The sequence below is a fragment of the Entelurus aequoreus genome, linkage group LG13 (genome assembly GCF_033978785.1).
Source record: "Entelurus aequoreus isolate RoL-2023_Sb linkage group LG13, RoL_Eaeq_v1.1, whole genome shotgun sequence".
Classification (NCBI taxonomy): Eukaryota; Metazoa; Chordata; class Actinopteri; order Syngnathiformes; family Syngnathidae; genus Entelurus; species Entelurus aequoreus.
The window spans coordinates 63,235,065-63,262,849 of NC_084743.1; the positions used below are offsets into that span (position 1 = coordinate 63,235,065).

Genomic DNA, 27,785 nt, shown 5'->3' on the forward strand with positions numbered 1-27,785 from the left:
TTTGATATTTTACGGTAATGTGTTAATAATTTCACACATAAGTCGCGCCTGAGTATAAGTCGCAAACTATGCCAAACTATGAAAAAAACTGACATGTTTTAGTACGTAGTGACGGAAACCACGGCATGGCTCGGTTGTTAGAGCGTACTCGCCAGCAACTTGAGGGTTCCTGGTTCAATCCCCAGCTTCTGCCATCTGAGTCACGTCCGTTGTGTCCTTGAGCAAGACACTTCACCCTTGCTCCTGATGGGTCGTGGTTAGGGCCTGGCATGGCAGCTCCCGCCATCAGTGTGTGAATGGGTGAATGTGGAAATAGTGCCAAAGCGCTTTGAGTACCTTGAAGGTAGAAAAGCGCTTTACATGTATAACCCCTTTACCATTTACCATTTCAGCAGGGGACAGCAGTCTCTATCAACTGCATTAATCAACTCAGACAGAAGTCTATCAGTGATTAAAAATTTGGTGCCAGTCTAGTCAGTCTGATGAAAGCCCTGCTCAAGATGGCAGCCGTGTTGACGCGCCTGACAAGCCTGAAGGTGGCATTTACCGTATCCATATCTATGAGACCGGAGGCGCCAGGTCTGAGAGAGATATATTTAAACACATGAGCAGAATCCCCGGAAGAAAGTTGGTCGATTGAAATCTTCTGTATTTAGTCAACTATTTTAAACATTATTATAGAGTTACCAATTTGTTTGAGTTGGGTTTTTGTTTTGTGGGGGTTTGTGTGGGTTTTGGACATTGCTGCACATTTGGCCATCGTACTATTGTGTACGTACACGCACTCCCGTCACGTACGTGCGGGCAATGGGTGACACGTAACATTTTTGTTTTTAAAAAAAAAAAATTTGAGCAAGTTTCAAACAGTTTAAGTTTTGAATTTGTGTTTTTTTCCAACATGACGCATCAAAATTTCCAGTTCCTCTACTCAACATGTTCAAAAAGGAGTAGGAAGAAGCAGAGTTTATTTAATCCTACCCCTATTCCTTTGCATAGCAGTTGCAAAAACGTGTGTTCACTTCCTGTTCTCAATTTATTCACAATATACTCCATAAGTAATAACATTAAAAATAAATTAATAATAATAAGTGAAGTAAGTTGTATTTAATATGGTGAGATAAATAAGATTATCTAGAAAATGAATGGATGGATGAAATAAATTCAGAATATGTATCACACTTAAAGTTTGAAGCGTTTCTTGAAGTGGATCATATTAGTACATTGTTTGATTTCTTTGCTTAATCCATTCCATAATTTAATTGCACATACTGATATACTGAAGGTCTTAAGTGTTGTATGTGCGTACAAATGTTTTAATTTACATTATTCTCCAAGTTTATATTTATCCTCTTTCGTTGAGAAGAATTGTTGTATATTCTTGGGTAGCAGATTGTAGTTTGCTTTGTGTATAATTTTAGCTATTTGCAAATTCACTATGTCGTGGAATTTCAGTATTTTCGATTCAATGAATAAAGCAGGGGTGTCAAACGCAAGGCCCTAGGGCAGGGGTGGGCAATTCATTTTTACCGGGGGCCGCATGAGCAACCCGAGCACTGCTGGAGGGCCACATCGACAATATTTCAATTAAATCTTGCTCAATATTATTTTTGATATATACCGTAAGATAAATAATAATAATAATAATAATAATTAATAATAATAGTAATACTTCAACATAGTGTGTGTAATAGCATTCCATGACTAATATAAATAAATTAACATTAATAATAAATGACAATAAAATAAGCACACGTATGACTGAGGAGTCATAGTGTAACTTTGTGTGGTGTTTGAGTTGTCCGACTTTTTGTGTGGCCATAAACGCACCAGTGGTTTAGTGGTATGCGTGTTGGTGACAGATGACAAGTTGGTTTTGGCCTGGTTTGTACGGCAGAAAATGACTAGTTTTTCGAGATAGAAGTGTTTTATTCATGTTTTTGGTGTGGTTATGTCCGAATATAAACAGTTTTGCTCAATAAAGTGATTGATATAATTCCTGTCCTCGAAGCATCTCGATATATCGAGATGCTTCGATTATTGTAACGTCTATAGACGTTATTGTAACGTCTATAGACGTTACAATAATTGAACGGTGTTCAATTGAACAGTGTTGACGAACACCGTTAGGGCCGCTTGTTGTCACTGTCACTCAAAGTTGCATTGCAAAATTACATAGAATAAATATGTTTATTTTGTTTAGAATTCAGATGGGATTTGATTTGGTGCGCGGCATATATTTGCTGCGCGCAGCGGACGTTTGAGCAGTGCGCAATTGCGCAGGCACGCACCTTAGAGGGAACGTTGCTTGGCAGTCCATGTCTTGTTGAAAACACGCCATTCGTCATCAACTTTTCTCTTTTTAGCGTCTCGGGTGTAAACTGTGCATCACTTGTCGCTGCATGTGCACCTTCACTCGCAGGTTACACACGGACACACGCCCATAAATAATACTTTTCAAAATAAAAGCAGCACAGTTGTATTGCGCGCACGACATAGATGTTTTTTCAACTTTATTTTGTAATTTGTGATTGCAGCTGTTCACATTCACTCACAATCACGCACACGCATTCGTCCACACGGAAGTAATACAAATAATGATTTTCAAAACAAAAGCAGCACCGTTGTATTGCACACTTGACATAGATACTTTTTAAAATTTATTTTGTAATTTATAATTGGCCTCACGCGGGCCGGACAGGGACGCACAAAGAATGCCCAGGTCTGCCCTAGGGCCTGATGAGGCACGCGAACAGGTTTATCCGGCCCGCGGCATGAGTTTGCTAAGGATAAAAAGGAGCCGACATTTTTGAATGAAAGAAACTGCTGTTCTAAATGTGTCCACTAGATGTCGCAATAGCAATTATTTGTATCTTTGTAGTTGATGCTACATATGTAAAAACAAAACAAAAAAACACATATGTTAGTGCACTAGTCGAGGAGAATTAGCAAACTACATAAATAACATCCTGTAATTTGATTTGTATATTTTTTTTTTATCTTGATAGATTGAAAATTAACACCAACGAGTTGACTGACGAACATTAACACATCATTTATTCAGAAAATATAAATAACGACAAAAAAAGATAGAATACTGTTAACCGCAACATGTAAGTGAAAACACCCCCAACAACATTATGATTTGTACATTTTCAGAATGTGCTTGTTCTATTTTTAAACAAAGAAAACAATCTGAAGTTGTCTTTATTTTTAAGTTATCGTGCCGTGATTTTACCAGTCCGGCCCACTTGGGAGTAGATTTTTCTCCATGTGGCCCCCGATCTAAAATGAGTTTGACACCCCTGTTCTAGACCAAAAATCACTCCATATTCTTTACTGCTCGCTAGTTTTACCATATCTGAGTTTTTGTGCAAAAATATGGGGAAATAACAATAAAAGTACACTTAATTCATTAACCGTGTTACAAAAAAGATCAGTTAGAATCATACATAATAATGGTCTAGAACCTGTTTTGCTTTATTCATTATTGACGTGTTTCCTACTTTATGTTGTATATTTTTTTAAATGAGATTTCCAGTTCATTTTATCATCAATTGCTCTGTTTATTGCTATTCGGAATGTTGCTGGGTCGGGTTTGGTTTTGGAATTGGCTTGCATTGTTATGGTATTGTTGTGTATTGTTTTGTTGAATTAATTAATAAATTCATTAAAAAAAATAAAAAATAAAGTAAAATAAAAAATCATTATACCATAAAATGTGGTTTAATTTACTCTTTAAATTTCTATTCCGTCTATTTGTGTTTAACTTTCCCTTCTACTGTTACCGAATAGCATTATTTTAGTTTTACTGCGGTGTAAGGATAGGCAGTCACTTTAAGTTATGGTAATAAAGATGACAAATGTTTCCCCTGACAACTATCCTGGCAAATTAAAAATAAAATATTTAAAAATGGGGAAAAAATGAATACAGGTATAGTTTTGGAATACTTGAAAAATGTGTAACTAGAATTCAAGTTTTGTGTTCTCTTTTGGCAGAGACAACAGATGAATTTGTTCCGCAGTGTCCGAGCATTCCTCTCGCAGAAAGGGTGGACTGCTTCCCTGATTCCGGAGCCTCCGTGGTATATTTATTAATCAACTTAAAGGCACTTTTAAAACAGAGATTTGTGTTTTTTTTTAGACTTTATAGTGCATGTGTCAATTGTTTTTATTCATTTTTACCTGTGAATATTAAATATCAAAAAGTCAGATCCATAACTATTGGGATAATAATCGTTTTGACTCTACACACAAGATCACATGACATAACTGCAGGCTTTACCCGTTGATTTGAGTGTATATACCAGGGGTCCCCAAACTTTTTGACCCGGGGTCCGCATTGGGTTAAAAAAAATTTGGCCAGGTGCGAGGCGATATATATATATATGTGTATATGTATATATATATGTATATGTGTATATATATATATGTGTATATATATATATATGTATATATATATATATATATATATATATATATATATAAATAAATAAAATAAATTAATAAATAATATATATATATATATATATATATATATATATATATATATATATATATATATATATATATATATATATATATATATATATATATATATATATATATATATATATATATATAAATAAATAATGTATGTATAATGTCTCTTTGCAGATTAGACAGACTGCCTTCTCCTTACACTGAACAAAAAAACAATATATATACATTTTACATGGTTTTGCCATTTTTTATCTTCGTACACTAATTGACTAAAATAGCTCTATGCCTGTGGATGTACAATACATGTACAGTAAAACCTCTGAGGTTGAATATTTTGTATGTTTTTTTTCCTATTCAGAGTACATTTTTTCAATAGGAAACCGTGGAAATAAAATTAGTCTTTTCCAGGGTCAAGATGCCACCATCTGTAAGACCATTATCAACTCTATAGGTGGGGCATTTTTAGACAATATGATTTGCCTAACCGGCTAAGAGACCCTGAGAGTAACAAGCGGTGGGAAATGGATTGACGGATAGGCTTCAAAGGACAGATTAAAAAAAGAATAATTTCAAAAAAAAAAATATATTTTTTTTTACTTGGGACTTTCCGTGGGCCGGATTTTGGACATTGGCGAGCTGTATCTGGCCCAGGGGCCGTAGTTTGGGGACCGCTGATATATACGTTTAAATCAGGCGAACCGTTGTAAAAATTACAAGTTTGTATGTGTTCCTCCCAAACTTTAAATTAATAAATAGCAAAAGACATTGATTCTATGTTGGATTTTGGTCAGATTGGTTATTTTGGTTGTGGTTAAAAAAATCAATGTTTATTCAAAGCTTAGTTACAAGTACAATTTCAGCAACTGAACAATTGACTGACAAGGAAATTACTTTGGCATGCTCCTTGTTTAACTATACCATAAATAGAGTAATAAAATGACATTTTTTTTAACGAGGCATTTGAAAAGCCTACAGAGGAAAGTTGAACTGTTAAAAAGGTCATTATAAAATAACATTGTTCCACTGTATAATGTGGTGCATGTAGTTAAATTAATGTTTGCAATTGTTTGAATAGATTGGAAATTCAGTGTTATTTAAATGTCGATAATATAGTTAAAGCAAGGTTGATTCATTGTCAGAATTGGTTGAAAATTCAATGTTATTATCAATGTTGATTATAGCGAGCACTGTCAATGTTCTTTTCAGTGTCAGACGTCAATGCTAAGATTGATCAAATCTCATTGTAGATTCAATTACCTTTTGATATCTGGGACATTAAACTGCTACTTTTTATTACACTGCAAAAGTCAGTGTTCAAAAAAAAAAAAAATACAAAATACAAAACTGAGGGGTATTTTACTTGAAGTAAGGAAAATTATCTGCCAATACAACAAGAAAATTCGGCTTGTCAAGACTTTCCAAAACACGTAAAATTAGCTAACCTTAATGAACCCAAAAATACCTTAAAATAAGTATGTATATTCTCATTAATAACAAGTGCACTTTTCTTGGTAGAAAAAAAAATAGACCTTTTTGCTCAATATGTTGAAAAATATTCTTAAATTAAGTAGATGCTAGTGCCATTATCTTAACATAATGATATGCGCTCGGCATCATGATTTTTTTTTTTCATGCTTGAAGTAAGAAATTATTGCTTTAAAAAAGTAGTTTTATACTTGTGAGTGTTAATGACACAGCTTTGCAACAGTTGATATTCTAGATTCAAGCATGTTTTACTCAATATAGGTCATACAATCTCAGCAACAAGCTGTAATATCTTACTGAGATCATTTAGGACCAAAACCCTTAAAACAAGTAAAACACTCTAACATAAAATCTGCTTAGTGAGAATAATTATCTTATCAGACAGAAAATAAGCAATTATCACCCTTATTTGAGATATTTAATCTTACTTAGATTTCAGTTTTTGCAGTGTACTTAGTTGCAAATATTTTGTAGCCTGTTACAGAAACACGCAGACATCACTAGATGTTGGGTTTCAGTAAAAAAAAAATATATATATACTGTATATATTCTGCTGATCCCAATATTTGTATGCATTGTTTGTAAGGATGCACATTATGTTTTTCCTCAAGTCAATATTAAATGTCATACAGACAGAAAGATACAACACCCTGCTTCTCATGGCCATTGGCCAAGACCGATACTTATTTATATATATATATATATATATATATATATATATATATATATATATATATATATATATATATATATATATATATATATATATATATATATATATATATATATATATATATATATATATATATATATATACAGAGGCTAGATCATCCCTACAAGCCTGCAATAGAGGGAATATGACTAAAACTACTGTCGATATGACTGCTGATGAAATACAATCTCATCTAACTTTCTGTTGCTTCAACAGAAAGGATGCCAGCAGCGTGGATGTTGCTGGAGTCCAGTCGACGAACGAAATGTGCCCTGGTGCTTCTTTTCCGCCAACCATGGATACACTGTTGAATCAGTGGAGCAACCCAACCCTTATGGTAAATTCAGACCAATGCAGTAAGGAAGTGGAATCAACCAATTAGTTCCGAGTTTGCATTGCAAATTGGAGAAAACACATACAAACCAATGACGTCACTATATTGAGCAAACATTATCATATTTGCATTGACCGATCTCAATACATGAAGTGAAGGTGTCAACATTTTCTAACACTATCTTACTCTGGTCAAGGTTGAACTCGCTAATATGCAATGGCATTGCCGTCCCAGAAAACATTGTCTATAGTATGTTGTAGGGTTGTACGGTATACCGGTATTAGTATAGTACCGCCAACTCTTCTTACCTATTGGCACCTGTTTTTGTCTGTTTGGGATCTGCATAAGTCCCGAAAACTTTAAATCAGGGGTGTCCAAAGTGCGGCCCGGGGGCCATTTGCGGCCCGCAGCTAATTGCTTACCGGCCCGCCACACATTCTGCGAAAATTGCAAAATTGATAATGTTGCAAACATTTTAAAAAACATTTTAAAAAAGTGGAATGAGGTGAAATCTAACAAGAAAAAGTTGCAATGTTTCTTTTTCTTTTTTTTTTGCCATTGCTAAAATCTATGTTATAATGAATTATTAGTTAAAAAATATCACTTTAAAATGTTTTCTGTGGAAAAAATATTGCATATATTGTGTGGTTGCCATATAAAAACATCCAAGTTTTATTCGACAAAAGAGCATAAAACAAACAAATAATAGTTAAAACGTAAAATCGACAGATATATCTGAAGTTGATCTCGTAATTTAAGTGTTAAAAGTAAAAAAAAACATATCAAAATGTATCACTTTATGAGTGGGGGACCTTTTGGATCCCAAATATATTTAGTAGGATTTTATTTAACTTTTCACTGTGATTACTCAAAAATATTAAAGAATTAAAATCAATGCTGTCCTGCATTATTGATCTTTTAAGGCTCTAATTACTAAATACTGCATATTTCCAGTTTTACTATAAAAAACAAAGTTGTCTTTGACAGAAAACCTTTTTTTTTTTTACTTTATATCAACCTCAAGTTGATATAGAGATTTACTGTAAGCGTTAAATAAAAAATAAATAAATAATAATTTGACTTATTTTTAACAGTTTAATTACTGAGACCCTTTATGGTCCCCGGGAGCCCTAAAGGTTAAAAAAAAAAATCCATATATTTTGTTAAGGTTTGAAAATGAAAAATATCAAAATGGCCCCCGCATGCTTACATTTTTCCGTGTACCGCCCTCAGTGGAAAAAGTTTGGACACCCCTGCTTTAAATCAAAACATGGAGTCATTGCCGAGATATTTATAAAACAATATTGCCTTCCTTCATACTTTCGGGAAACAAGCCATTTGGTGATGTTGCTGCCAATTGTGACGTCAGCGGATTATCTGTCATGATCCGTGGTCCGGATAATGTTTTTGTTTTGTTCTGTTAGTTTTGGACTCTTTTAGTTCCTGTTTGACACATGAGTTTGTTTTAGTTACCATGGCTACTTATGATTTTCACCTGCCTCTGGTGTTCGGGACGCGCACCTGCTGCTAATCAGAGGACTATTTAAGCCTGCCTTTGCCAGTCAGTCGGCCTGGCGTCATTAGTTGTTTGCCCCATGCCTGGACTACGTAAGTCTTAGTTGTTTCATGCTACAGTTTCGTATTGGTTTCATGCCACAGTTTTGTGTTTGTTCTATGCCATAGTTAATGCTAGTTGGTTCATGCCACAGTTTTGTATTGGTTTCATGCCACAGTTTCGTGTTTGTTCCATGCCATAGTTAATGCTTGTTGATTCATGCAACAGTTTCGTGTTCGTTTCATGCCACAGTTTCGTGTTTGTTCTATGCCATAGTTAATGCTTGTTGATTCATGCCACAGTTTCGTGTTTGTTTCATGCCACAGTTTCGTGAGGTTCATGTCTGTAGTTTCATGTCCTAAGTTTTTGCCTTAGCTTCCGCGTGCGATAGGCACGCTTGCCTTCAGGTTGTTTTCTGTTTTGTACCTCGTTGAGTGTTTCTTAAAATTAAATCATGTTCCTACCTGCAAGTCCTGTCCGGAGTCGTCCGTTTGCCTTCCTGGGAGAACGACCCCGCAGTAAGCGGAAACCACGTCGTGACATTATCCATATATGGTATACATTTACCCAAAGAGTTTAGCGCGAGTCCGACATTGTAGTTAAACGTTTTACTCAATAAGTTCCTTCCTTTTCGCTATCCTCTTGTGTTGGGTCAGACTGGCTCGTACATGCATTTCTAATACAAAGTAGCAAATCGTTCGAACTAGGGTTGTCAATACACCGGTATTAGTATAGTACCGCGATATTAATGAATCATATTCGGTACTATACCGCCTCTAAAAAGTAACAGTCACTGGACACATGAGGACTTTATTTTTTTAAATTTTTTTGAGGAATTTGAATACGACCAATGTATGATCCTGTAACTACTTGGTATCGGATTGATACTCAAATTGGGGGTATCATCCAAAACTAATGTCAAGCATATAAACAACAGAAGAATAAGTGATTATTACATTCTAACAGAAGTGTAGATAGAACATGTTAAAAGAGAAAGTAAGCGGATATTAACAGTAAATGAACAAATAGATTAATAATTTATTTTTTACCACTTGTCCTTAATAATTTTGACAAAATAATAAAATGAAAAATTACACAATATGTTACTGCATATGTCAACAGACTAAATTAGGAGCCTTTGTTTGCTTACTTACTACTAAAAGACAAGTTGTCTAGTATGTTCACTATTTTATTTAAAGACAAACTTGCAATAAGAAACTTATGTTAAATGTACCGTAAGATTTTTTTTGTTAAAATAAAGGCAATAATGCCATTTTTTGTAGTCCCCTTTATTTAGAAAGGTACCGAAAACTAATGAAATCATTTCGGTACCGGTAGCAACATATTGGTATCGGGACAACACTAGTATGCTGTTATCTTGAATGAATGATGACCATATTTTGCTTTCTTCCAAGTTTGTAGGCCAACCGAGGACATTTATCCGCAATCTGTCCGTCTTATCTTGGGTTTATTCCCTTTATCACGCACTTTGCCTAAGGCATGTCTGTCAGTGAAACATGACATGTGTGCCATCTCAGAAGGCATGGTTGACTTTGCAAGAATGCTGCCGTTCCTATTTCTCGCATGGGTTCACAACGCTTCATCACGGGAGCCTAGTTACTGTAGACCTTAAGCATGAACAAACTGGATGAAAAAACAACAATTCATGTGTAGCTTTGTGTGAAAGACAGATCGTTCGGACTGTCTAGCTGATGGCAGCATTTTCAAAATGATATGTTGGCCTGAATAAAGCTGACCAAAACCTAATTTAAGTATTTTTACAAGGTTAGCAGAAAGCCAGGGACAAAGACTCTGCTAGTATTGCATGAGATACATATTCGTCGAATATGCAAGAGTACATTCTTTGATTGCAACCAACTTGAATGCTCCAAAGCATTCACACATATGGTTGTCTACACCAAAATTCATCTATTTCTTCTTCTTCTTCTTCTCCAGATTTTGGCGCGCTCTACTTTCCACATGTTTCACCCGATTCATACCGTTCCAACTTTAAACTGATTTCCCTTGACGAATTCCAAAAATTCCCAGATTTCCCAGAATTCCAGGTTATCTCGTTCAAAATGAATTGGCCATTTTTCCAACTTTCATCATTTCCACAATTTTCAACCAATTCAAACCAGTCTACCTTCAACATATTCCACCATTTTGGAAGTTCAAACTACCATTTTTCCAAGTTAAAAAAAATTCCAGGATTTTCCAGATTTCCTGCTTTTCCAAAGCCCTATTTCCCCCCTTTTTTCTGGCGACTACTCCTTCCACATTTTTCAACGCATTTCAACCGTTCCACCGTCAAAACATTCCTCTTAATCAGGACAAAAAAACAAAGATGTTTTTGAACTCTACAAATTCCTGTTTTCCCCGAAATTCCAGGAATTCCATAATACCATTTCTCAATTCAACATGTTACTACTTCAACATTTCTCGACCGATTTGAACAATTTCAAAACCAACCATTTCAACTCATTCAGATCATTCAAGTTTTTTTTACCATTTAAAAAAAAAAAATCTCACTTTTCACGAAATTCCCAATTTTTCTGAAATTCCCATTGAAATCAATGGGACATTCTTCAAAGTTCCACAATTCCCACATCTGATTCAAACTGTTCCAAATTCAAAATATTCAGCCTGTTTAGGAATTGTGTGCTCTACTTCAACAATTCTAAAAAAAAATCCCGGATTTCCCATAATTCCTTTTTTCATTTTCCCCATTCAAAATAAATTGGCCATTTTTCAAACTTCCGCCATTTCTACATTCTTAAACCGATTCAAACCATTCTACCTTCAACACATTCAACTTATCCTGGACATTATAACTACTATATTTCCACATTCACTAATTTCCAGGAATTCCCGTTTTTTGGTAACTTATTTCCACTCTCAGGTCCGACTACTCCTTTCACATTTTTCAACCCATTTTGACCACCGTCAAAACACTCCTCATATTCAGGACAAAAAACAAGTTGGTTAAGGAACTTTAAAAATTCCCTATTTTCCCGAAATTCCAGGAATTTCTCAAGTAAAAACTGTTACTAATTCAACATTGCTTGACCGATTTAACCAATTCCAACACCAACAAATTCATCTCATTCAAGACATTAATCTTCCTATTAATTTTTTAGAAAAATCCCGCTTTTCCCAAAATTCCCAAATTTCCAGGAAGTTCCCATTGAAATGAATGGGACATTTTTTCCCAAGTTGCACAATTCCCACATTTTTCAACCTATTCAAACCATTCCAACATTCAAACTATTCTTACATTCATATTACATTCTGTCAGCATTTCAGTTCAACTTCAACATTGGAGCATTCACACTCAATTTCTTCAGGAATTGCCTCTTCTAGTTAGGTATATTTTCCTGAAAGGGGTCAACTACTAAACCGAGAAACTATATTTGAATACCGTCAGATCTCAGTAGACCTGAAAAAATTGAAAGCAAAGACCTGGGGTGTCTAAACATTTTTGTGTTTTATTGCAGTAATGAAGGCCAATTTGAAAAGGATGGCCTCCCCATCCTTGTTCGGAGAAGATATACAAGAACTGTCATTTCATGCTGAAATGCAAACAAGCAATCGTCTTCGTTTTAAGGTATGCGGGCGAACATTTGCCACACCTTGACAGAGAAAACATGTCAAATAATCTACGTTTAGCGTTAAAAAGGTACCAGCCCAGAGATGTGTTACCACAATTTCCTACTGTCTTTGGTCTATTTAGATATCGGACGCCCACAAGCAGAGGTTTGAGGTGCCCCATGAACACGTCAACAGCCTCAGCAACAACCCGACCAGCCCCATTGACAACACACTGGTGATCAGAAAAAACCCTTTCGGCCTGGCTGTTCGCAGGAAGGAGAGCAACAAAGTCCTGTGAGTGTTCACTGCTCTGCGATTATTCTCTCTTAGATTAGATTTAGTGGGGAGGAGACAGTAGTGGTAGTTTTATTTGCATCAAAGCCCTTTAATAGACACGATCCAATGCATTGCAGGCATATATCATTTATGTCATAGTGCTTATTTTGCTCCGTCAAAAAAATAATCGTTGAATTGTTCCTATCACAAATAATGTGAATCCAACAAACCTGCTCTTAAAATTAATAACTCAAAACATTGATAGCTTTGTTATGATCCAAGAACATGTGTGTGCACAAACAACTTTAATGCGATCATACGGATGCATGAGGCAATAAAACATAACCTATTGTGATGATCTGTCACTTAATTTCTGTTTGTGCTTCCTTGTTTTGTGTTTACTTCCGATCAGGGCTCTTTTTTTTTTGTTTCTATTTCCTGCTTGTCCCGCTGAGCGCTGTTTTTTCCGTCACCTGCTGTCGATTGGCAGCCGGTCCACACCTGGTGCCAATCAACATGTTTCTATTTATGCCTGTCTCGCGCTCTCCTCAGTGCTTAAGGATTGATTTAGGTTTAGAACCTGCATGCACGACTGCTTCCTTCTGTTTAAATTATATTAAAATCCTCTTACCTGAGCCCCTTTCCCCTGGTTCCTGCATCTCGGGGTCACTACAACTGCAGCCATGCGAGTTCCCTGTTGTGATCCGCTGCGCGGATCGTGTTCTGTTTGGGTTTTCGGGTCACTTATGTTTTTCTGTTAGTCTTGGTCTCATTCTAGTTATGCACCTCTGTGTTTGTCACCATAGCAATTTATTACTTTCACCTGCCACTGGGGTTCCCGACACGCACCTGTTGGTCGTCACTGACATTATTATTTAAAGCCTGCCTTCCCAGTCAGTCGGTCTTGCTTCGTAGTTTGTTCCCATACAACAGATGACGACTTTTGTTCCTGCTCTGAAACCTTCTAGCTCCCACGCTAAAGGCTCTGTTTACCTTCTAGCTCCCACGCTAGCTCCTTTTGTTTCTGCCCTAAGTGCTATGAGCATGTTTTTGTTTGTTCAGTATTATTTATTTCTTAATGTAAATCATTTTTTACCTGCAAGCTGTGTCCGAAGCCTGATCTGCATTCCTGGGAGAACAACACCCGCATCACTATGCGACCCGGTCGTCACATCCCCAACACATATGTCACAACAACCGCAACCCTATTGAATAATTCAACAATTACTAATCTTTCAAGCCATGTTGGGTTACGGTAATTTTTGGACTAAAAGGCACACCTAAAATCCTTTCATTTTCTCAAAATTATAACCCGGTGCGCCTTGTGTATGTTCTAATCCTGGTTGTGCTTACGGACTGATTTTATGTGATACAAGGTGTAATAATAGGTGTGTCCAATAGATGGCAGTAAGAGATGTGTGACACCTGTTGAATGAATGACGCTAGCAAGTACAGGTAAGCAAGCAAGCGCAGAACTTTCATTGAGAAATGAATTGATTAACGTGGACCCCGACTCAAACAAGTTGAAAAACGTATTCGGGTGTTACCATTTAGTGGTCAATTGTACGGAATATGTACTTCACAGTGCAATCTACTAATAAAGTCTCAATCAATCAATCAATCAATCAATCAATCAATATAGAACAGGGGTAGGGCTCTTTTGATGACTGCATCTGGCTCTCAGATAAATCTTAGCTGACATTGCTTAACACGATAAGTAATGAATAGTTCCGCTGGTAATCACAGTGTTAAAAATAATGTTCAAAATATAAAACAATGCTCATGCTTTTTAATCCATCCATCCATTCTCTACCGCACCTGTTCAAGAAGTTGCATTAATGGTAAGAAGTATTTTATTTATTATTGGTTAGCTTCAGAAAAACAATGTTATTAAAAAGAATAAGAGACTTGTTATACTCTAAAAATGTTGGTCTTACATAAAAATGCACACATTTAATTGTATTCAGTGTTAAAAAATATTATATGGCTCTCCCGGAAATACATTTGAAAATATTTGGCTTTCATGGCTCTCTCAGCCAAAAAGGTTCCCCACCGGTGATATAGAACATTACACTCGGCGCTCACAAATGTTAGATCGACTTAGATAGGCTACGAAGCGGCACTACTGGATGGATCGTCGGAGCATTACGGCTACAGTAGTCAGAAGTACTGTGCTTCAACATAAGGGTATTACTATGGTGTTTGTAAAATGACCCCAAAACGGCGCCTATTAGGAGACATTATGTCATTTTGTTTTGAAATATTAGGCAAAACCAACTTTTCTTACCTATTGGTAACTGCTGTTGTGTATTTGGGATCTGCATAAATCAAGAACATTTACGTATCTCTATCTTCTTGTTGTGGGGAATTCATAGTTCGCTGTTGCTATTTCTAATATACAATACCGTACAATTCTAACTTTTATCTGTCAGTCGTGTTGCTATGGAAGCGCTGTCAAAGTGGAGCCACGTGAATAAGACCCGCCCACTAAACGGGGCATCCAGACGTTCAGAAAGCAGCTTAACAACCCATCACGGTCTGTAAAACATAATCTTTGCAAAATGTTGACCAAAGAACCACCATTACGTGTTATGTAGACCACAAGGAAGTGTTAAAAAAAAGTGTATATATATATATATATATATATATATATATATATATATATATATATATATATATATATATATATATATATATATACACTACCGTTCAAAAGTTTGGGGTCACATTGAAATGTCCTTATTTTTGAAGGAAAAGCACTGTACTTTTCAATGAAGATAACTTTAAACTAGTCTTAACTTGAAAGAAATACACTCTATACATTGCTAATGTGGTAAATGACTATTCTAGCTGCAAATGTCTGGTTTTTGGTGCAATATCTACATAGGTGTATAGAGGCCCATTTCCAGCAACTATCACTCCAGTGTTCTAATGGTACAATGTGTTTGCTCATTGGCTCAGAAGGCTAATTGATGATTAGAAAACCCTTGTGCAATCATGTTCACACATCTGAAAACAGTTTAGCTCGTTACAGAAGCTACAAAACTGACCTTCCTTTGAGCGGATTGAGTTTCTGGAGCATCACATTTGTGGGGTCAATTAAACGCTCAAAATGGCCAGAAAAAGAGAACTTTCATCTGAAACTCGACAGTCTATTCTTGTTCTTAGAAATGAAGGCTATTCCACAAAATTGTTTGGGTGACCCCAAACTTTTGAACGGTAGCGTATATATACAGTCGTGGTCAGAAGTTTTCATACACTTGTAAAGAACATAATGTCATGGCTGTTTTGAGTTTTCAATGATTTCTACAACTCTTATTTTTTTGTGATTTAGTGATTGGAGCACATACTTGTTGGTCACAAGAAACATTCATTAAGTTTGGTTGTTTTATGAATTTATTATGAGTCTACTGAAAATGTGAGCAAATCTGCTGGGTCAAAAGTATACATACAGCAATGTTAATATTTGGTTACATGTCCCTTGGCAAGTTTCACTGCAATAAGGCGCTTTTGGTAGCCATCCACAAGCTTCTGGTTGAATTTTTGACCACTCCTTTTGACAAAATTGGTGCAGTTCAGCTAAATTTGTTGGTTTTCTGACATGGACTTGTTTCTTCAGCATTGTCCACTTTGGGGAAGGCCATTCTAAAACCTTCATTCTAGCCTGATTTAGCCATTCCTCTACCACTTTTGACGTGTGTTTGGGGTCATTGTCCTGTTGGAACACCCAACTGCGCCCAAGACCCAACCTCCGGGCTGATGATTTTAGGTTGTCCTGAAGAATTTGGAGGTAATCCTCCTTTTTCATTGTCCCATTTACTCCTCTGTAAAGCACCAGTTCCATTGGCAGCAAAACAGGCCCAGAGCACAATAATACCACCACCGTGCTTGACGGTAGGGGTCGTGTTCCTGGGATTAAAGGCCTCACCTTTTCTCCTCCAAACATATTGCTGGGTATTGTGGCCAAACAGCTCAATTTTTGTTTCATCTGACATCACATGGACAAAGATAAGACCTTCTGAAGGAAAGTTCTGTGGTCAAATGAAACAAAAATGTAGCTGTTTGGCCACAATACCCAGTAATATGTTTGGAGGAGAAAGGGTGAAGCCTTTAATCCCAGGAACTGAAGAAGTAGCTGGTTGCGTCAAATTTGTTCTCTTTTTTAATGTTGTTTTACGTCCTTTGTGTTCTTTAATGTTTCCATGTGTTTCTACCTTATGTTTGGTGGACTTTTTGAATCTCTCAAGAAGAGATGTCTGATAATATCGGGATGCCGATATTATCGGCCGATAAATGCTTTCAAATGTAACATCGGAAATTATCGGTATTGGTTTCAAAAAGTAAAATGTATGACTTTTTAAAACGCCGCTGTGTACACGGATTTAGGGAGAAGTACAGAGCGCCAATAAACCTTAAAGGCACTGCCTTTGCGCGCTGGCCCAATCACATAATACCTACGGCTTTTCACACACACAAGTGAATGGAAGGCATACTTGGTCAACAGCCATACAGGTCACACTGAGGGTGACCGTATAAACAACTTTAACACTGTTACAAATATGTGCCACACTGTGAACCCACACCAAACAAGAATGACAAACACATTTCGGGAGAACATCCGCACCGTAACACAACATAAACACAACAGAACATATACCCAGAACATCTTGCAGCACTAACTCTTCCGGGACGCTACAATATACACCCCCTGCTACCCCCTAAATACCCCGCCCACCTCAACCTCCTCATGCTCTCTCAGGGAGAGCATGTCCCAAATTCCAAGCTGCTGTTTTGAGGCATGTTAAAAAAATTAATGCACTTTGTGACTTCAATAATAAATATGGCAGTGCCATGTTGGCATTTTTTCCATAACTTGAGTTGATTTATTTTGGAAAACCTTGTTACATTGTTTAATGCATCCAGCGGGGCATCACAACAAAATTAGGCATAATAATGTGTTAATTCCACGACTGTATATATCGGTATCGGTTGATATCGGAATCGCTAATTAAGAGTTGGACAACATCAGATATCAGCAAAAAAGCCATTATCGGACATCTCTACTCTCAAGCAATCATATAATATCCACATTGTGGGACGAATAACGTCCATCCGTTCCTAAATGAAAGAAAAACACAGCCTGACGTGACTTTGTTTTATTTTAACGCCATGAAGCGACATTACCGTGTTTCCCAATACACTAAGTTGTATAAAAACCACCGAGTACACAACTTGTTGTCTAAACACAAATGACCTTTAGCCGGAAGCTGTGAGATCGCGCCCGGTATTCGCTGTTGTTTAGCAACCATTGAGTCAGTGAACACCACAGGTTTATGGTGTCTACTATCACATTGATGATGACATTCAAGAGCGACATGGATCACTATTTGTTTATATGCTGAATGATACATTATATTCCGTCTGCTACATTTGCAAATACATGTTAGGCTCGCCATATTAAGACCAAACATGGCGTGTATGCCAGTGCAGGCACAATACTGAGGCTAAGTCTGTGGGTTTCATTATGACTATAGCTCTTACTCTTATTTTACTATCTTATCAAAGCAAGCCCTGTTGTGAACTGAAGTAATAAACGTCTTATCATGATAAATATTTGCATTTCACATCATAAAAAAACAGCAGAGGGTCATAAAACAAGACACGGGACTGCCCTTTGGTCTGACCGTCATCTGTAGCGACTTTCTGTCAAATCTGGTGCTTTACAAAAAGTAGATGGGACAATGAAAAATTCCAAATTCTTACGGACCACCTAAATTTACCTACTCAGTGGTCTAGTGGTTAGAGTGTCCGCCCTGAGATTGGTAGGTTGTGAGTTCAAACCCCAGCCGAGTCATACCAAAGACTATAAAATGGGACCCATTACCTCCCTGCTTGGCACTCAGCATCAAGGGTTGGAATTGGGGGTCAAATCACCAAAAATAAATCCCGGGCGTGGCCACCGCTGCTGCCCACTGCTCCCCTCACCTCCCAGGGGGTGAACAAGGGGATGGGTCAAATTTCACCACACCTACACTGCAAAAACTGAAATCTAAGTAAGATTAAATATCTCAAATAAGGGTGATATTTGCTTATTTTCTGTCTGATAAGATAATTCTTCTCACTAAGCAGATTTTATGTTAGAGTGTTTTACTTGTTTTAAGGGTTTTGGTCCTAAATTATCTCAGTAAGATATTACAGCTTGTTGCTGAGATTTTATGACCTATATTGAGTAAAACATGCTTGAAACTGGAATATCAACTGTTGCAAAGCTGTGTCATTAACACTCACGAGTATAAAACTACTTTTTTAAAGTAATAATTTCTTAATTCAACTTTAAAAAAAAAAAAATCATGATGCCAAGCGCATATCATTATGTCAAGATAATGGCACTAGCATTTACTTAGTTTAAGAATATTTTTTTTCAACATATTGAGCAAAAAAGGTCTCATTTTTTTCTACCAAGAAAAGTGCACTTGTTATTAGTGAGAATATACTTATTTTAAGGTATTTTTGGGTTCATTGAGGTTAGCTAATTTTACTTGTTTTGGAAAGTCTTGACAAGTCGAATTTTCTTGTTCTATTGGCAGATAATTTTGCTTAGTTCAAATAAAATACCCCTAATTTTTTGTATTTTTTCTTCTTTTTTTTGAACACTGACTTTTTGCAGTGTAGTGTGTGCACTGCAAAAAGTCAGTGTTCAAAAACAAGAAAAAAAAATGCAAAAAATTAGGGGTATTTTGCTTGAACTAAGCAAAATTATTTGCCAATAGAACAAAAAAATTCGGCTTTGGAGGTAAATACCCCTAATTTTTTGCATTTTTTTTCCTTGTTTTTGAACACTGACTTTTTGCAGTGTAGTGTGTGCACTGCAAAAAGTCAGTGTTCAAAAACAAGAAAAAACAAAACAAAAATTATGGGGGTATTTACCTCCAAAGCCGAATTTTTTTGTTCTATGGGCAGATAATTTTGCTCAGTTCAAGCAAAATACCCCTCATTTTTTGCATTTTTTTCCCTTGTTTTTGAACACTGACTTTTTGCAGTGTAGTGTGTGCACTGCAAAAAGTCAGTGTTCAAAAACAAGAAAAAAACAATACAAAAATTAGGGGTATTTTGCTTGAACTAAGCAAAATTATCTGCCAATAGAACAAAACAATTCGGCTTTGGAGGTAAATACCCCTAATTTTTTGCATTTTTTTTTTCTTGTTTTTGAACACTGACTTTTTGCAGTGTAGTGTGTGCACTGCAAAAAGTCAGTGTTCAAAAACAAGAAAAAAAATACAAAAATTAGGGGTATTTTGCTTGGACGAAGCAAAATTATCTGCCAATAGAACAAAACAATTCGGCTTTGGAGGTAAATACCTTTAATTTTTTGCATTTTTTTTTCTTGTTTTTGAACACTGACTTTTTGCAGTGTAGTGTGTGCACTGCAAAAAGTCAGTGTTCAAATACAAGAAAAAAAAAATACAAAAAATTAGGGGTATTTATGGACTTGACTTTTTGCAGTGTAGTGTGTGCATTTCAAAAAGTCAGTGTTCAAAAACAAGAAAAAAATAAATAAAAATTAGGGGTATTTACCTCCAAAGCCAAATTTTCTTGTTCTATTGGCAGATAATTTTGCTTAGTTCAAGCAAAATACCCTTAATTTTTTAAAATTATCTGCCAATACAACAAGAACAATTGGCTTGTCAAGACTTTCCAAAACAAGTAAAATTAGCTAACCTCAATGAACCTAAAAATACCTTAAAATAAGTATATTCTCACTAACAACAAGTGCACTTTTCTTGGTAGAAAAAAAAAGACACCTTTTTGCTCAATATGTTGAAAAATATTCTTAAATAAGTAAATGCTAGTGCCATTATATTGACATAATGATATGCGCTCGGCGTCATGATTATTTTTTTTCATGCTTGAAGTAATAAATTATTACTTTAAAAAAGTAGTTTTATACTTGTGAGTGTTGATGACACAGCTCCGCAACAGTTGATATTGTAGTTTCAAGCATGTTTTACTCAATATAGGTCATAAAATCTCAGCAACAAGCTGTAATATCTTACTGAGATAATTCAGGACCAAAACCCTTAGAACGAGTAAAAAAACTCCAACATAAAATCTGCTTAGTGAGAAGAATTATCTTATCAGACAGAAAATAAGCAAATATCACCCTTATTTGAGATATTTAATCTTACTTAGATTTCAGTTTTTGCAGTGTGTGTGACAATCATTGATACCTTAACTTAACTTAACTAATATCTGTGGACTTCCAGCTTTGAAAAACTCAGTTTGAAAATGCTTTGTTTGAATCATATCCAAATGACGGACGTGTTAATACGGTAGATAAATCACATTTAATTGTGTTCTCAACATTTTCTTCAGACATTTGTGGACAATTGTTTTCCATTTCGCCTCCAGGTTTGACACGATGGGTCCGTTAGTGTTCGCAGACCAGTTCCTGCAGCTGTCTGCCAAACTTCCATCCCATAATATTTACGGCCTGGGAGAACATGTGCACAGGCAGTTTCGCCACGACACGTACTGGAGGACCTGGCCCATCTTCACCAGAGACGCTTTCCCCAACGGGGTGAGAGGGAACAGTACCGATGGACTGGACTTGCCATGCATGAATTATGATAACCGACTTTTTATCGTATATTTATTACTCTCTAGTCCAGGGGTGTCCAAGCTTTTTCCACTGAGGGCCGCACATTGAAAAATCAAAGCTAGCAGGGGCCATTTTGATATTTTTTATTTTAAAAACCAATACAATATATATGTATAAAAAATATACATTCAGGCTTCCACTCAGGCTTGATCCCGGGGACCCCGAAGGGTTTTGGTCCAAAAAATACAAAAAATGTGTCATTGTTAAGTATTATTATTTGTGTTATTATTCAACTTTTTAAATCTCTAGATCAACATTAGGTCTATCTGTCAATATAACATTTTTTAAATATTTAAATTGTATGCTCTTTTTGTCAAAGAAAACCCTTTTTTTAATGAAAAAAACACAAAATATGCAATATTTTCACCCAATAAAATTTTTAAGTGGGATATTTGAGATTACCGTAATTTCCGGACTATAAGACGCTACTTTTTCCCCTCGTTCTGGTCCCTGAGGCTTATACAACGGTGCGGCTTATTTACGGCCTGTTCTTCTCCGACACCGACGAAGAGGATTTCGGTGGTTTTAGTACGCAGGAGGAAGACGATGACACAATGATTAAAGAATGACTTTTCATATACCGGTAGGCTGGTTATTTTGATAACGTACATGCGAGCACTTTGTATTACTTTGCACCGTTGTATTATTTGTACTCTGCACAAATGCTGTTCGCCATGTCAATGATGTGAAAGTTTGATTGAATGATTGAAAGATTTATAGTTAATAAATGGGACGCTTTGCGTTCCCAAACAGTCATCTCTGTCCCGACAATCCCCTCCGTGGTAGCAGGAACCCCTATATACTACGGTAATTACACATCAAAAACCTGCGGCTTATAGTCGGGTGCGGCTTATATATGGAGCAATCTGTATTTTCCCCTAGATTTAGCTGGTGCGGCTTATAGTCAGGTGCGGCTTATAGTCCGGAAATTACGGTATATAATAATTGGAGCCTTAAAAGGGTCAATAACTCATAACACCATTGATTTTAATTCATTATTATTTTTTGAGCAATGACACTTAAAAACTAATCACACTAAAATTGTAGGGGATCCAAAAGGGTCCTACTCATTAAAGTGTTAAAAAATAAATTATATAAATACATGTTTTTTACTGTTTACTTTTAACACAATAATCTCGAGATCAACTTCAGATCTGTCAATTATAAGTTTTATTGTTGTTTGTTTTTTGATTGTTCGTTTTAGGCCCTTCTTTAAAAAAAACAGCTCGTTTTTTACATGGCAAACACAAAATATGCAACGTTTACCCCCAAAAATATCTCAAAATATTTAATTGGAGCCTTGAATAGGTCAATAATTCATAATGACATTGATTTTGATTCATTTTTTTTTTTTTTTAAAGAAAGAAACAGCCTACATGGCAGCTTTGTGTGATTAGAGTAAACATTGCGACATTTTCTTGTTACATTTCACCTGTTTACTCTTTAAATACCACTTTTAATGCTTTTTATTTTTTTCAATCGTATTTTTAAAATGTGCCGTGGGGCCGTTAAAAAAATGACCTTTGGGCCGCAAATGGCCCCCGGGCCGCACTTTGGACACCCCTGCTCTAGTCTAACGATGTTACCTTTTCAATTATACTTTTTTTCCCCCCCTAGGGAACACACAACCTGTATGGACACTATCCCTTCTTCCTTTGTTTGGAAGATGACAGTGGGAAGTCGTTTGGCGTCTTCCTCATGAACAGCAATGCGATGGGTGAATAAAAACATGCAAACACACATGCAACTCTACGTCCAGACGAATAACGTTCAATGTCAGTCACTTTTTAGTCCTTGGCATAAGATACGCTATATTGCCAAAAGTATTTGGCCACCCATTCAAAAGATCAGAATCAGGTGTCCTTAATCACTTGGCCCGGTTACAGGTGTATCGAATCAAGCACGTTCAAGCCCCTTCCAACATGACTGTGCACCAGTGCACAAAGCAAGGTCCATAAAAGACATGGATGACAAAGTCTGGTGTGGATGAACTTGACTGGCCTGCATAGAGTCCTGACCTGAACCCGATAGAACACCTTTAAGATGAATTAGAACGGAGACTGAGAGCCAGGCCTTCTCGACCAACGTCAGTGTGTGACCTCACCACTGCGCTTTTGGAAGAATGGTCGAAAATTACAGATGTCCGATAATGGATTTTTTACCGATATTCCGATATTGTCCAACTCTTAATTACCGATTCCGATATCAACCGATACTGATACATACAGTCGTGGAATTAACACATTATTACGCCTAATTTTGTTGTGATGCATTAAACAGTGTAACTTTACCATGAATTGATTAACGTGGACCCCGACTTAAACAAGTTGAAAAACTTATTCGGGTGTTACCATTTAGTGGTCAATTGTACGGAATATGTACTGTACTGTGCAATCCACTAATACAAGTTTCAATCAATCAATCAAAAACAAGGTTTTCCAAAATAAGAGAACAACTTCAACTAGCGGGGGGGTATATTGTAGCATCACAGAATAGTTAGTGCTGCAAGGGGTTCTGGGTATTCGTTCTGTTGTGTTACGGTGCGGATGTTCTCCCGAAATGTGTTTGTCATTCTTGTTTGGTGTGGGTTTACAGTGTGGCGCATATTTGTAACAGTGTTAAAGTTGTTTATACGGCACCCTCAGTGTGACCTGTATGGCTGTTGAACAAGTATGCCTTGCATTCACTCATGAAGTGTGTAAAAGCTGCATATATAATGTGACTGGGCCGGCACGCTGTTTGTATGGAGGTTGTAGAGGACGCTAAATGCAGTGCCTTAATATTGTTGTCCGGTGGAAATTGGAAGAAATTCGGGAGAATGGTTCCCCGGGAGATTTTCCTGGGAAAATCGGGATGGTTGGCAAGTATGCCCTACGTCCGTGTTTTACCGAATATGTACCGCTCCGTCATTAATTTTACTTTTTGAAACCGATACCGATAATTTCCGTTTTTACATTTTAAAGCATTTATCAGCCGATAATATCAGCAGGCCGATATTATCGGACATCTCTATCGAAAATTCCTATAAACACACTCCGTAACCCAGAAGAGTTGAGGCTGTAATAGCTGCAAAAGGTGGACCGACATCATATTGAACCCTATGGGTTAGGAATGGGATGGCACTTCAAGTTCATATGTGAGTCAAGGCAGGTGGACAAATACTTTTGGCAATATAGTGTATATCATTATTTTGTATGTTACACTAATAATTGGAAAACCATTTGGACCTTCACCTGGCCCTAGCTCCTAATAGGAAATAATCATTTAAAAAAAAACTTCTGAATCCAAACAGTGGTCCGGATCACCTCCCAAATCTAATCATTCTTTATTTATCCCCTTTCTGATATTTCCTGAAGGTTTCATCAAAATCACATTATAACTTTTCGAATTGTATTGCTAGCTAACTTTTTTCCTAACATAGGTTAGTGTAGATTAACTTAAGTTTCATTGGTTTGAGCATCTTAGCATTTTTCTACTATACATCCCTTGGTCTAAAAAGTGGTGCTTAGAATTATACAAAACCTAAAACCAGTGAAGTTGGCACATTGTGTAAATTGTAAAAAAAAAAAACAGAATACAATTATTTGCAAATCCTTTTCAACTTATATTCAATTGAATAGACTGCAAAGACAAGATATTTAATGTTCGAACTGAGAAACTTCATTTTTTTTCCGCAAATAATTATTAACTTAGAATTTAATGGCAGCCACACATTGCAAAAAAGATGGCACCAGTGCATTTTTACCACTGTGTTACATGACCTTTCCTTTTAACAACACTCAGTAAAAGTTTGGGAACTGAGGAGACCAATTGTTGATGCTTTTCAGGTGGAATTTTTTCCCACTCTTGCTTGATGTACAGCTTAAGTTGTTCAACAGTCCGGGGTCTCCATTGTCGTATTTTATGCTTCATAATGCGCCACACATTTTCAATGGGAGACAGGTCTGGACTACAGGCAGGCCAGTTTAGTACCCGCACTCTTTTACTATGAAGCCACGCTGTTGTAACATGTGGCCTGGCATTGTCTTGCTGAAATCAGCAGGGGCGACCATTATAACGTTGCTTGGATGGCAACATATGTTGCTCCAAAACCTGTATGAACCTTTCAGCTTTAACGGTGTCTTCACAGATGTGTAAGTTACCCATACCATCACAGATGCTGGCTTTTGAACTTTGCGCCTAGAACAATCCGGATGGTTCTTGACGTCCACAGTTTCCAAAAACAATTTGAAATGTGGACTCGTCAGACCACATAATACTTTTCCACTTTGTATCAGTCCATCTTAGATGAGCTCGGGCCCAGCGAAGCTGGCGGCGTTTCTGGGTGTTGTTGATAAATGGCTTTGGCTTTGCATAGTACAATTTTAACTTGCACGTACAGATGTAGCGACAAACTGTTGTTACTGACAGTGGGTTTCTGAAGTGTTCCTGAGCCTATGTGGTGATATCCTTTACACACTGATGTCGCTTTTTGATGTTGTACCGCCTGAGGTATCGAAGGTCCGTAATATCATCGCTTAGGTGCAGTAATTTCTCCAGATTCTCTGAACCTTTTGATGATATTACGGACCGTAGATGGTGAAATCCCTAAATTCTTTGCATCTGCTGGTTGAGAAATGTCGTTCTTAAATTGTTCGACAATTTGCTCACCCATTTGCTCACAAAGTGGTGACCCTCGCCCCATCCTTGTTTGTGAATGACTGAGCATTTCACGGAAGCTGCTTTTATACCCAATCATGGCACCCACCTATTGCCAATTAGCCTGTTCACCTGTCGGATCTTCCAATTAAGTGTTTGATGAGCATTCCTCAACTTTTTCAGTCGTTTTTGCCACTTTTGCCAGCTTTTTTGATACATGTTGCAGGCATCAAATTCCAAATGAGCTAATATTTGCAAAAAATAACAAAAGTTTTCCAGTTCGAACGTTACATATCTTGTCTTTGCAGTCTATTCAATTGAATATAAGTTGAAAAGGATTTACAAATCATTATATTCTGTTTTTATTTACCATTTACACAACGTGCAAACTTCAATGGTTTTGGGGTTTGTAAATAATCCTTTTAAAAACACTTCTGAATCCAAACAGTGATCCAAATCACCCCCAAAATCAAATCATTGGTTCCTTATCCCCTTTCTGACATTTCCTGAAATTGTCATCAAAATCAGCCCCCTATTGCTAACTAACTTTTTTTTCTAACATAGGTTAGCGTAGCTTGACTTAAGTTTGATTGGTTTGAGCATTTTAGCATTTTTCTAGTATACTTTCCTTGGTCAGAAAAAGTGAATACATATGGTATAATGCTTAGAACTGTAAACTGTGTAATAATTTGTATATTTTTTCAGAGGTGACTCTGCAGCCTGCTCCGGCTGTGACGTACAGAACAATTGGAGGAATCTTGGACTTTTATATCGTTTTCGGAGATTCACCGGAACATGTGGTGCAGGAGTTCCTTGAGGTGTTATATACGTTTTTTAAATATAGTTTTCTTGAAAATTTAGCCAAATATATTATTTTTCATTTAAAAGGTTTCAGTAGTATATAGTATCTTGACTCTATCATGACAATTGTACTACACAGCTTATTGGCAGGCCTGTCATTCCGCCCTACTGGTCACTGGGATTCCAGCTTTCCAGGTGGAACTACGGCAACTTGAGTGAAGTCAAGGCAACCGTGGAAAGGAACCGTGCAGTGGGCCTTCCATATGTGAGATGATTTTTCCTTCACGCTTGTGTAAACATTGGTTAAAAGTGTTTCCTTGCCAATATAATATAATAACTGCATTTTGAAGAGATTAGCCATATACAACCCTATTGTTGTTACTTATTCAGTATAGAGAGTGTTGCAATTTGACCTGCCATTATTTGAGGAACTCATGCACTCATTCTCCAGCTCAAATGTGACGAACAATATAGAACATTTAAAGTTGTTCCTCAGATTAGAGAAAGACAGAATCGTACGAAAACCGAAGCGATTTAAAAAAAACAAAACAATGACTCAGTTTCAAATACCCAAAGATATTAACACATTACACATTTTGTGTAGAACAATTTATGTTTCCAGATAAATAAATAACAATTTTTCAAAATCCTTTTACCTCTCAGTGGCAACCTTCTTTGGCCCCATGGTGGATTATAGTGCAGTCTACTCAATAAAAGAAGCACAGAGACTGAGCCACCAAGGATTTTTGTTTGGGCACTTGTTTTCGCAGACTGATATGCAGACGGACATTTTTTTTTTACATGCAATATTATTATTTTTTGGGTGGGTGGGGGCTATATATATATATATATATATATATATATATATATATATATATATATATATATATATATATATATATATATATATATATATATATATATATATATATATATATATATATATATATATATATATATATATATATATATATATATATATATATATATATATATATATATATATATGTATATGTATATATATATATATATATATATATATATATATATAAATATATATATATATATATATATATATATATATATATATATATGTATATGTATATATATATATATATATATATATATATATATATATATATATATATATATATATATATATATATATACATATATATATATATATATATATATATATATATATATATATATATATATATATATATATATATATATATATATATATATATATATA

General features: G+C 36.0%; 1 protein-coding gene across 1 annotated transcript in view; it reads left to right on the forward strand.

Annotated features, from left to right (window-relative positions):
* LOC133663039 (sucrase-isomaltase, intestinal-like) overlaps positions 1-27,785 on the forward strand; it is a 90,515-nt gene that overhangs the window by 5,924 nt on the left and 56,806 nt on the right. The window contains exons 3-10 of the mRNA XM_062067219.1: positions 3,997-4,082; positions 6,893-7,013; positions 12,063-12,172; positions 12,299-12,450; positions 20,842-21,010; positions 22,709-22,808; positions 26,435-26,547; positions 26,670-26,795. Coding sequence (XP_061923203.1) covers positions 3,997-4,082; positions 6,893-7,013; positions 12,063-12,172; positions 12,299-12,450; positions 20,842-21,010; positions 22,709-22,808; positions 26,435-26,547; positions 26,670-26,795 — 977 coding nt within the window. The remainder of the gene's footprint in view (positions 1-3,996; positions 4,083-6,892; positions 7,014-12,062; positions 12,173-12,298; positions 12,451-20,841; positions 21,011-22,708; positions 22,809-26,434; positions 26,548-26,669; positions 26,796-27,785) is intronic.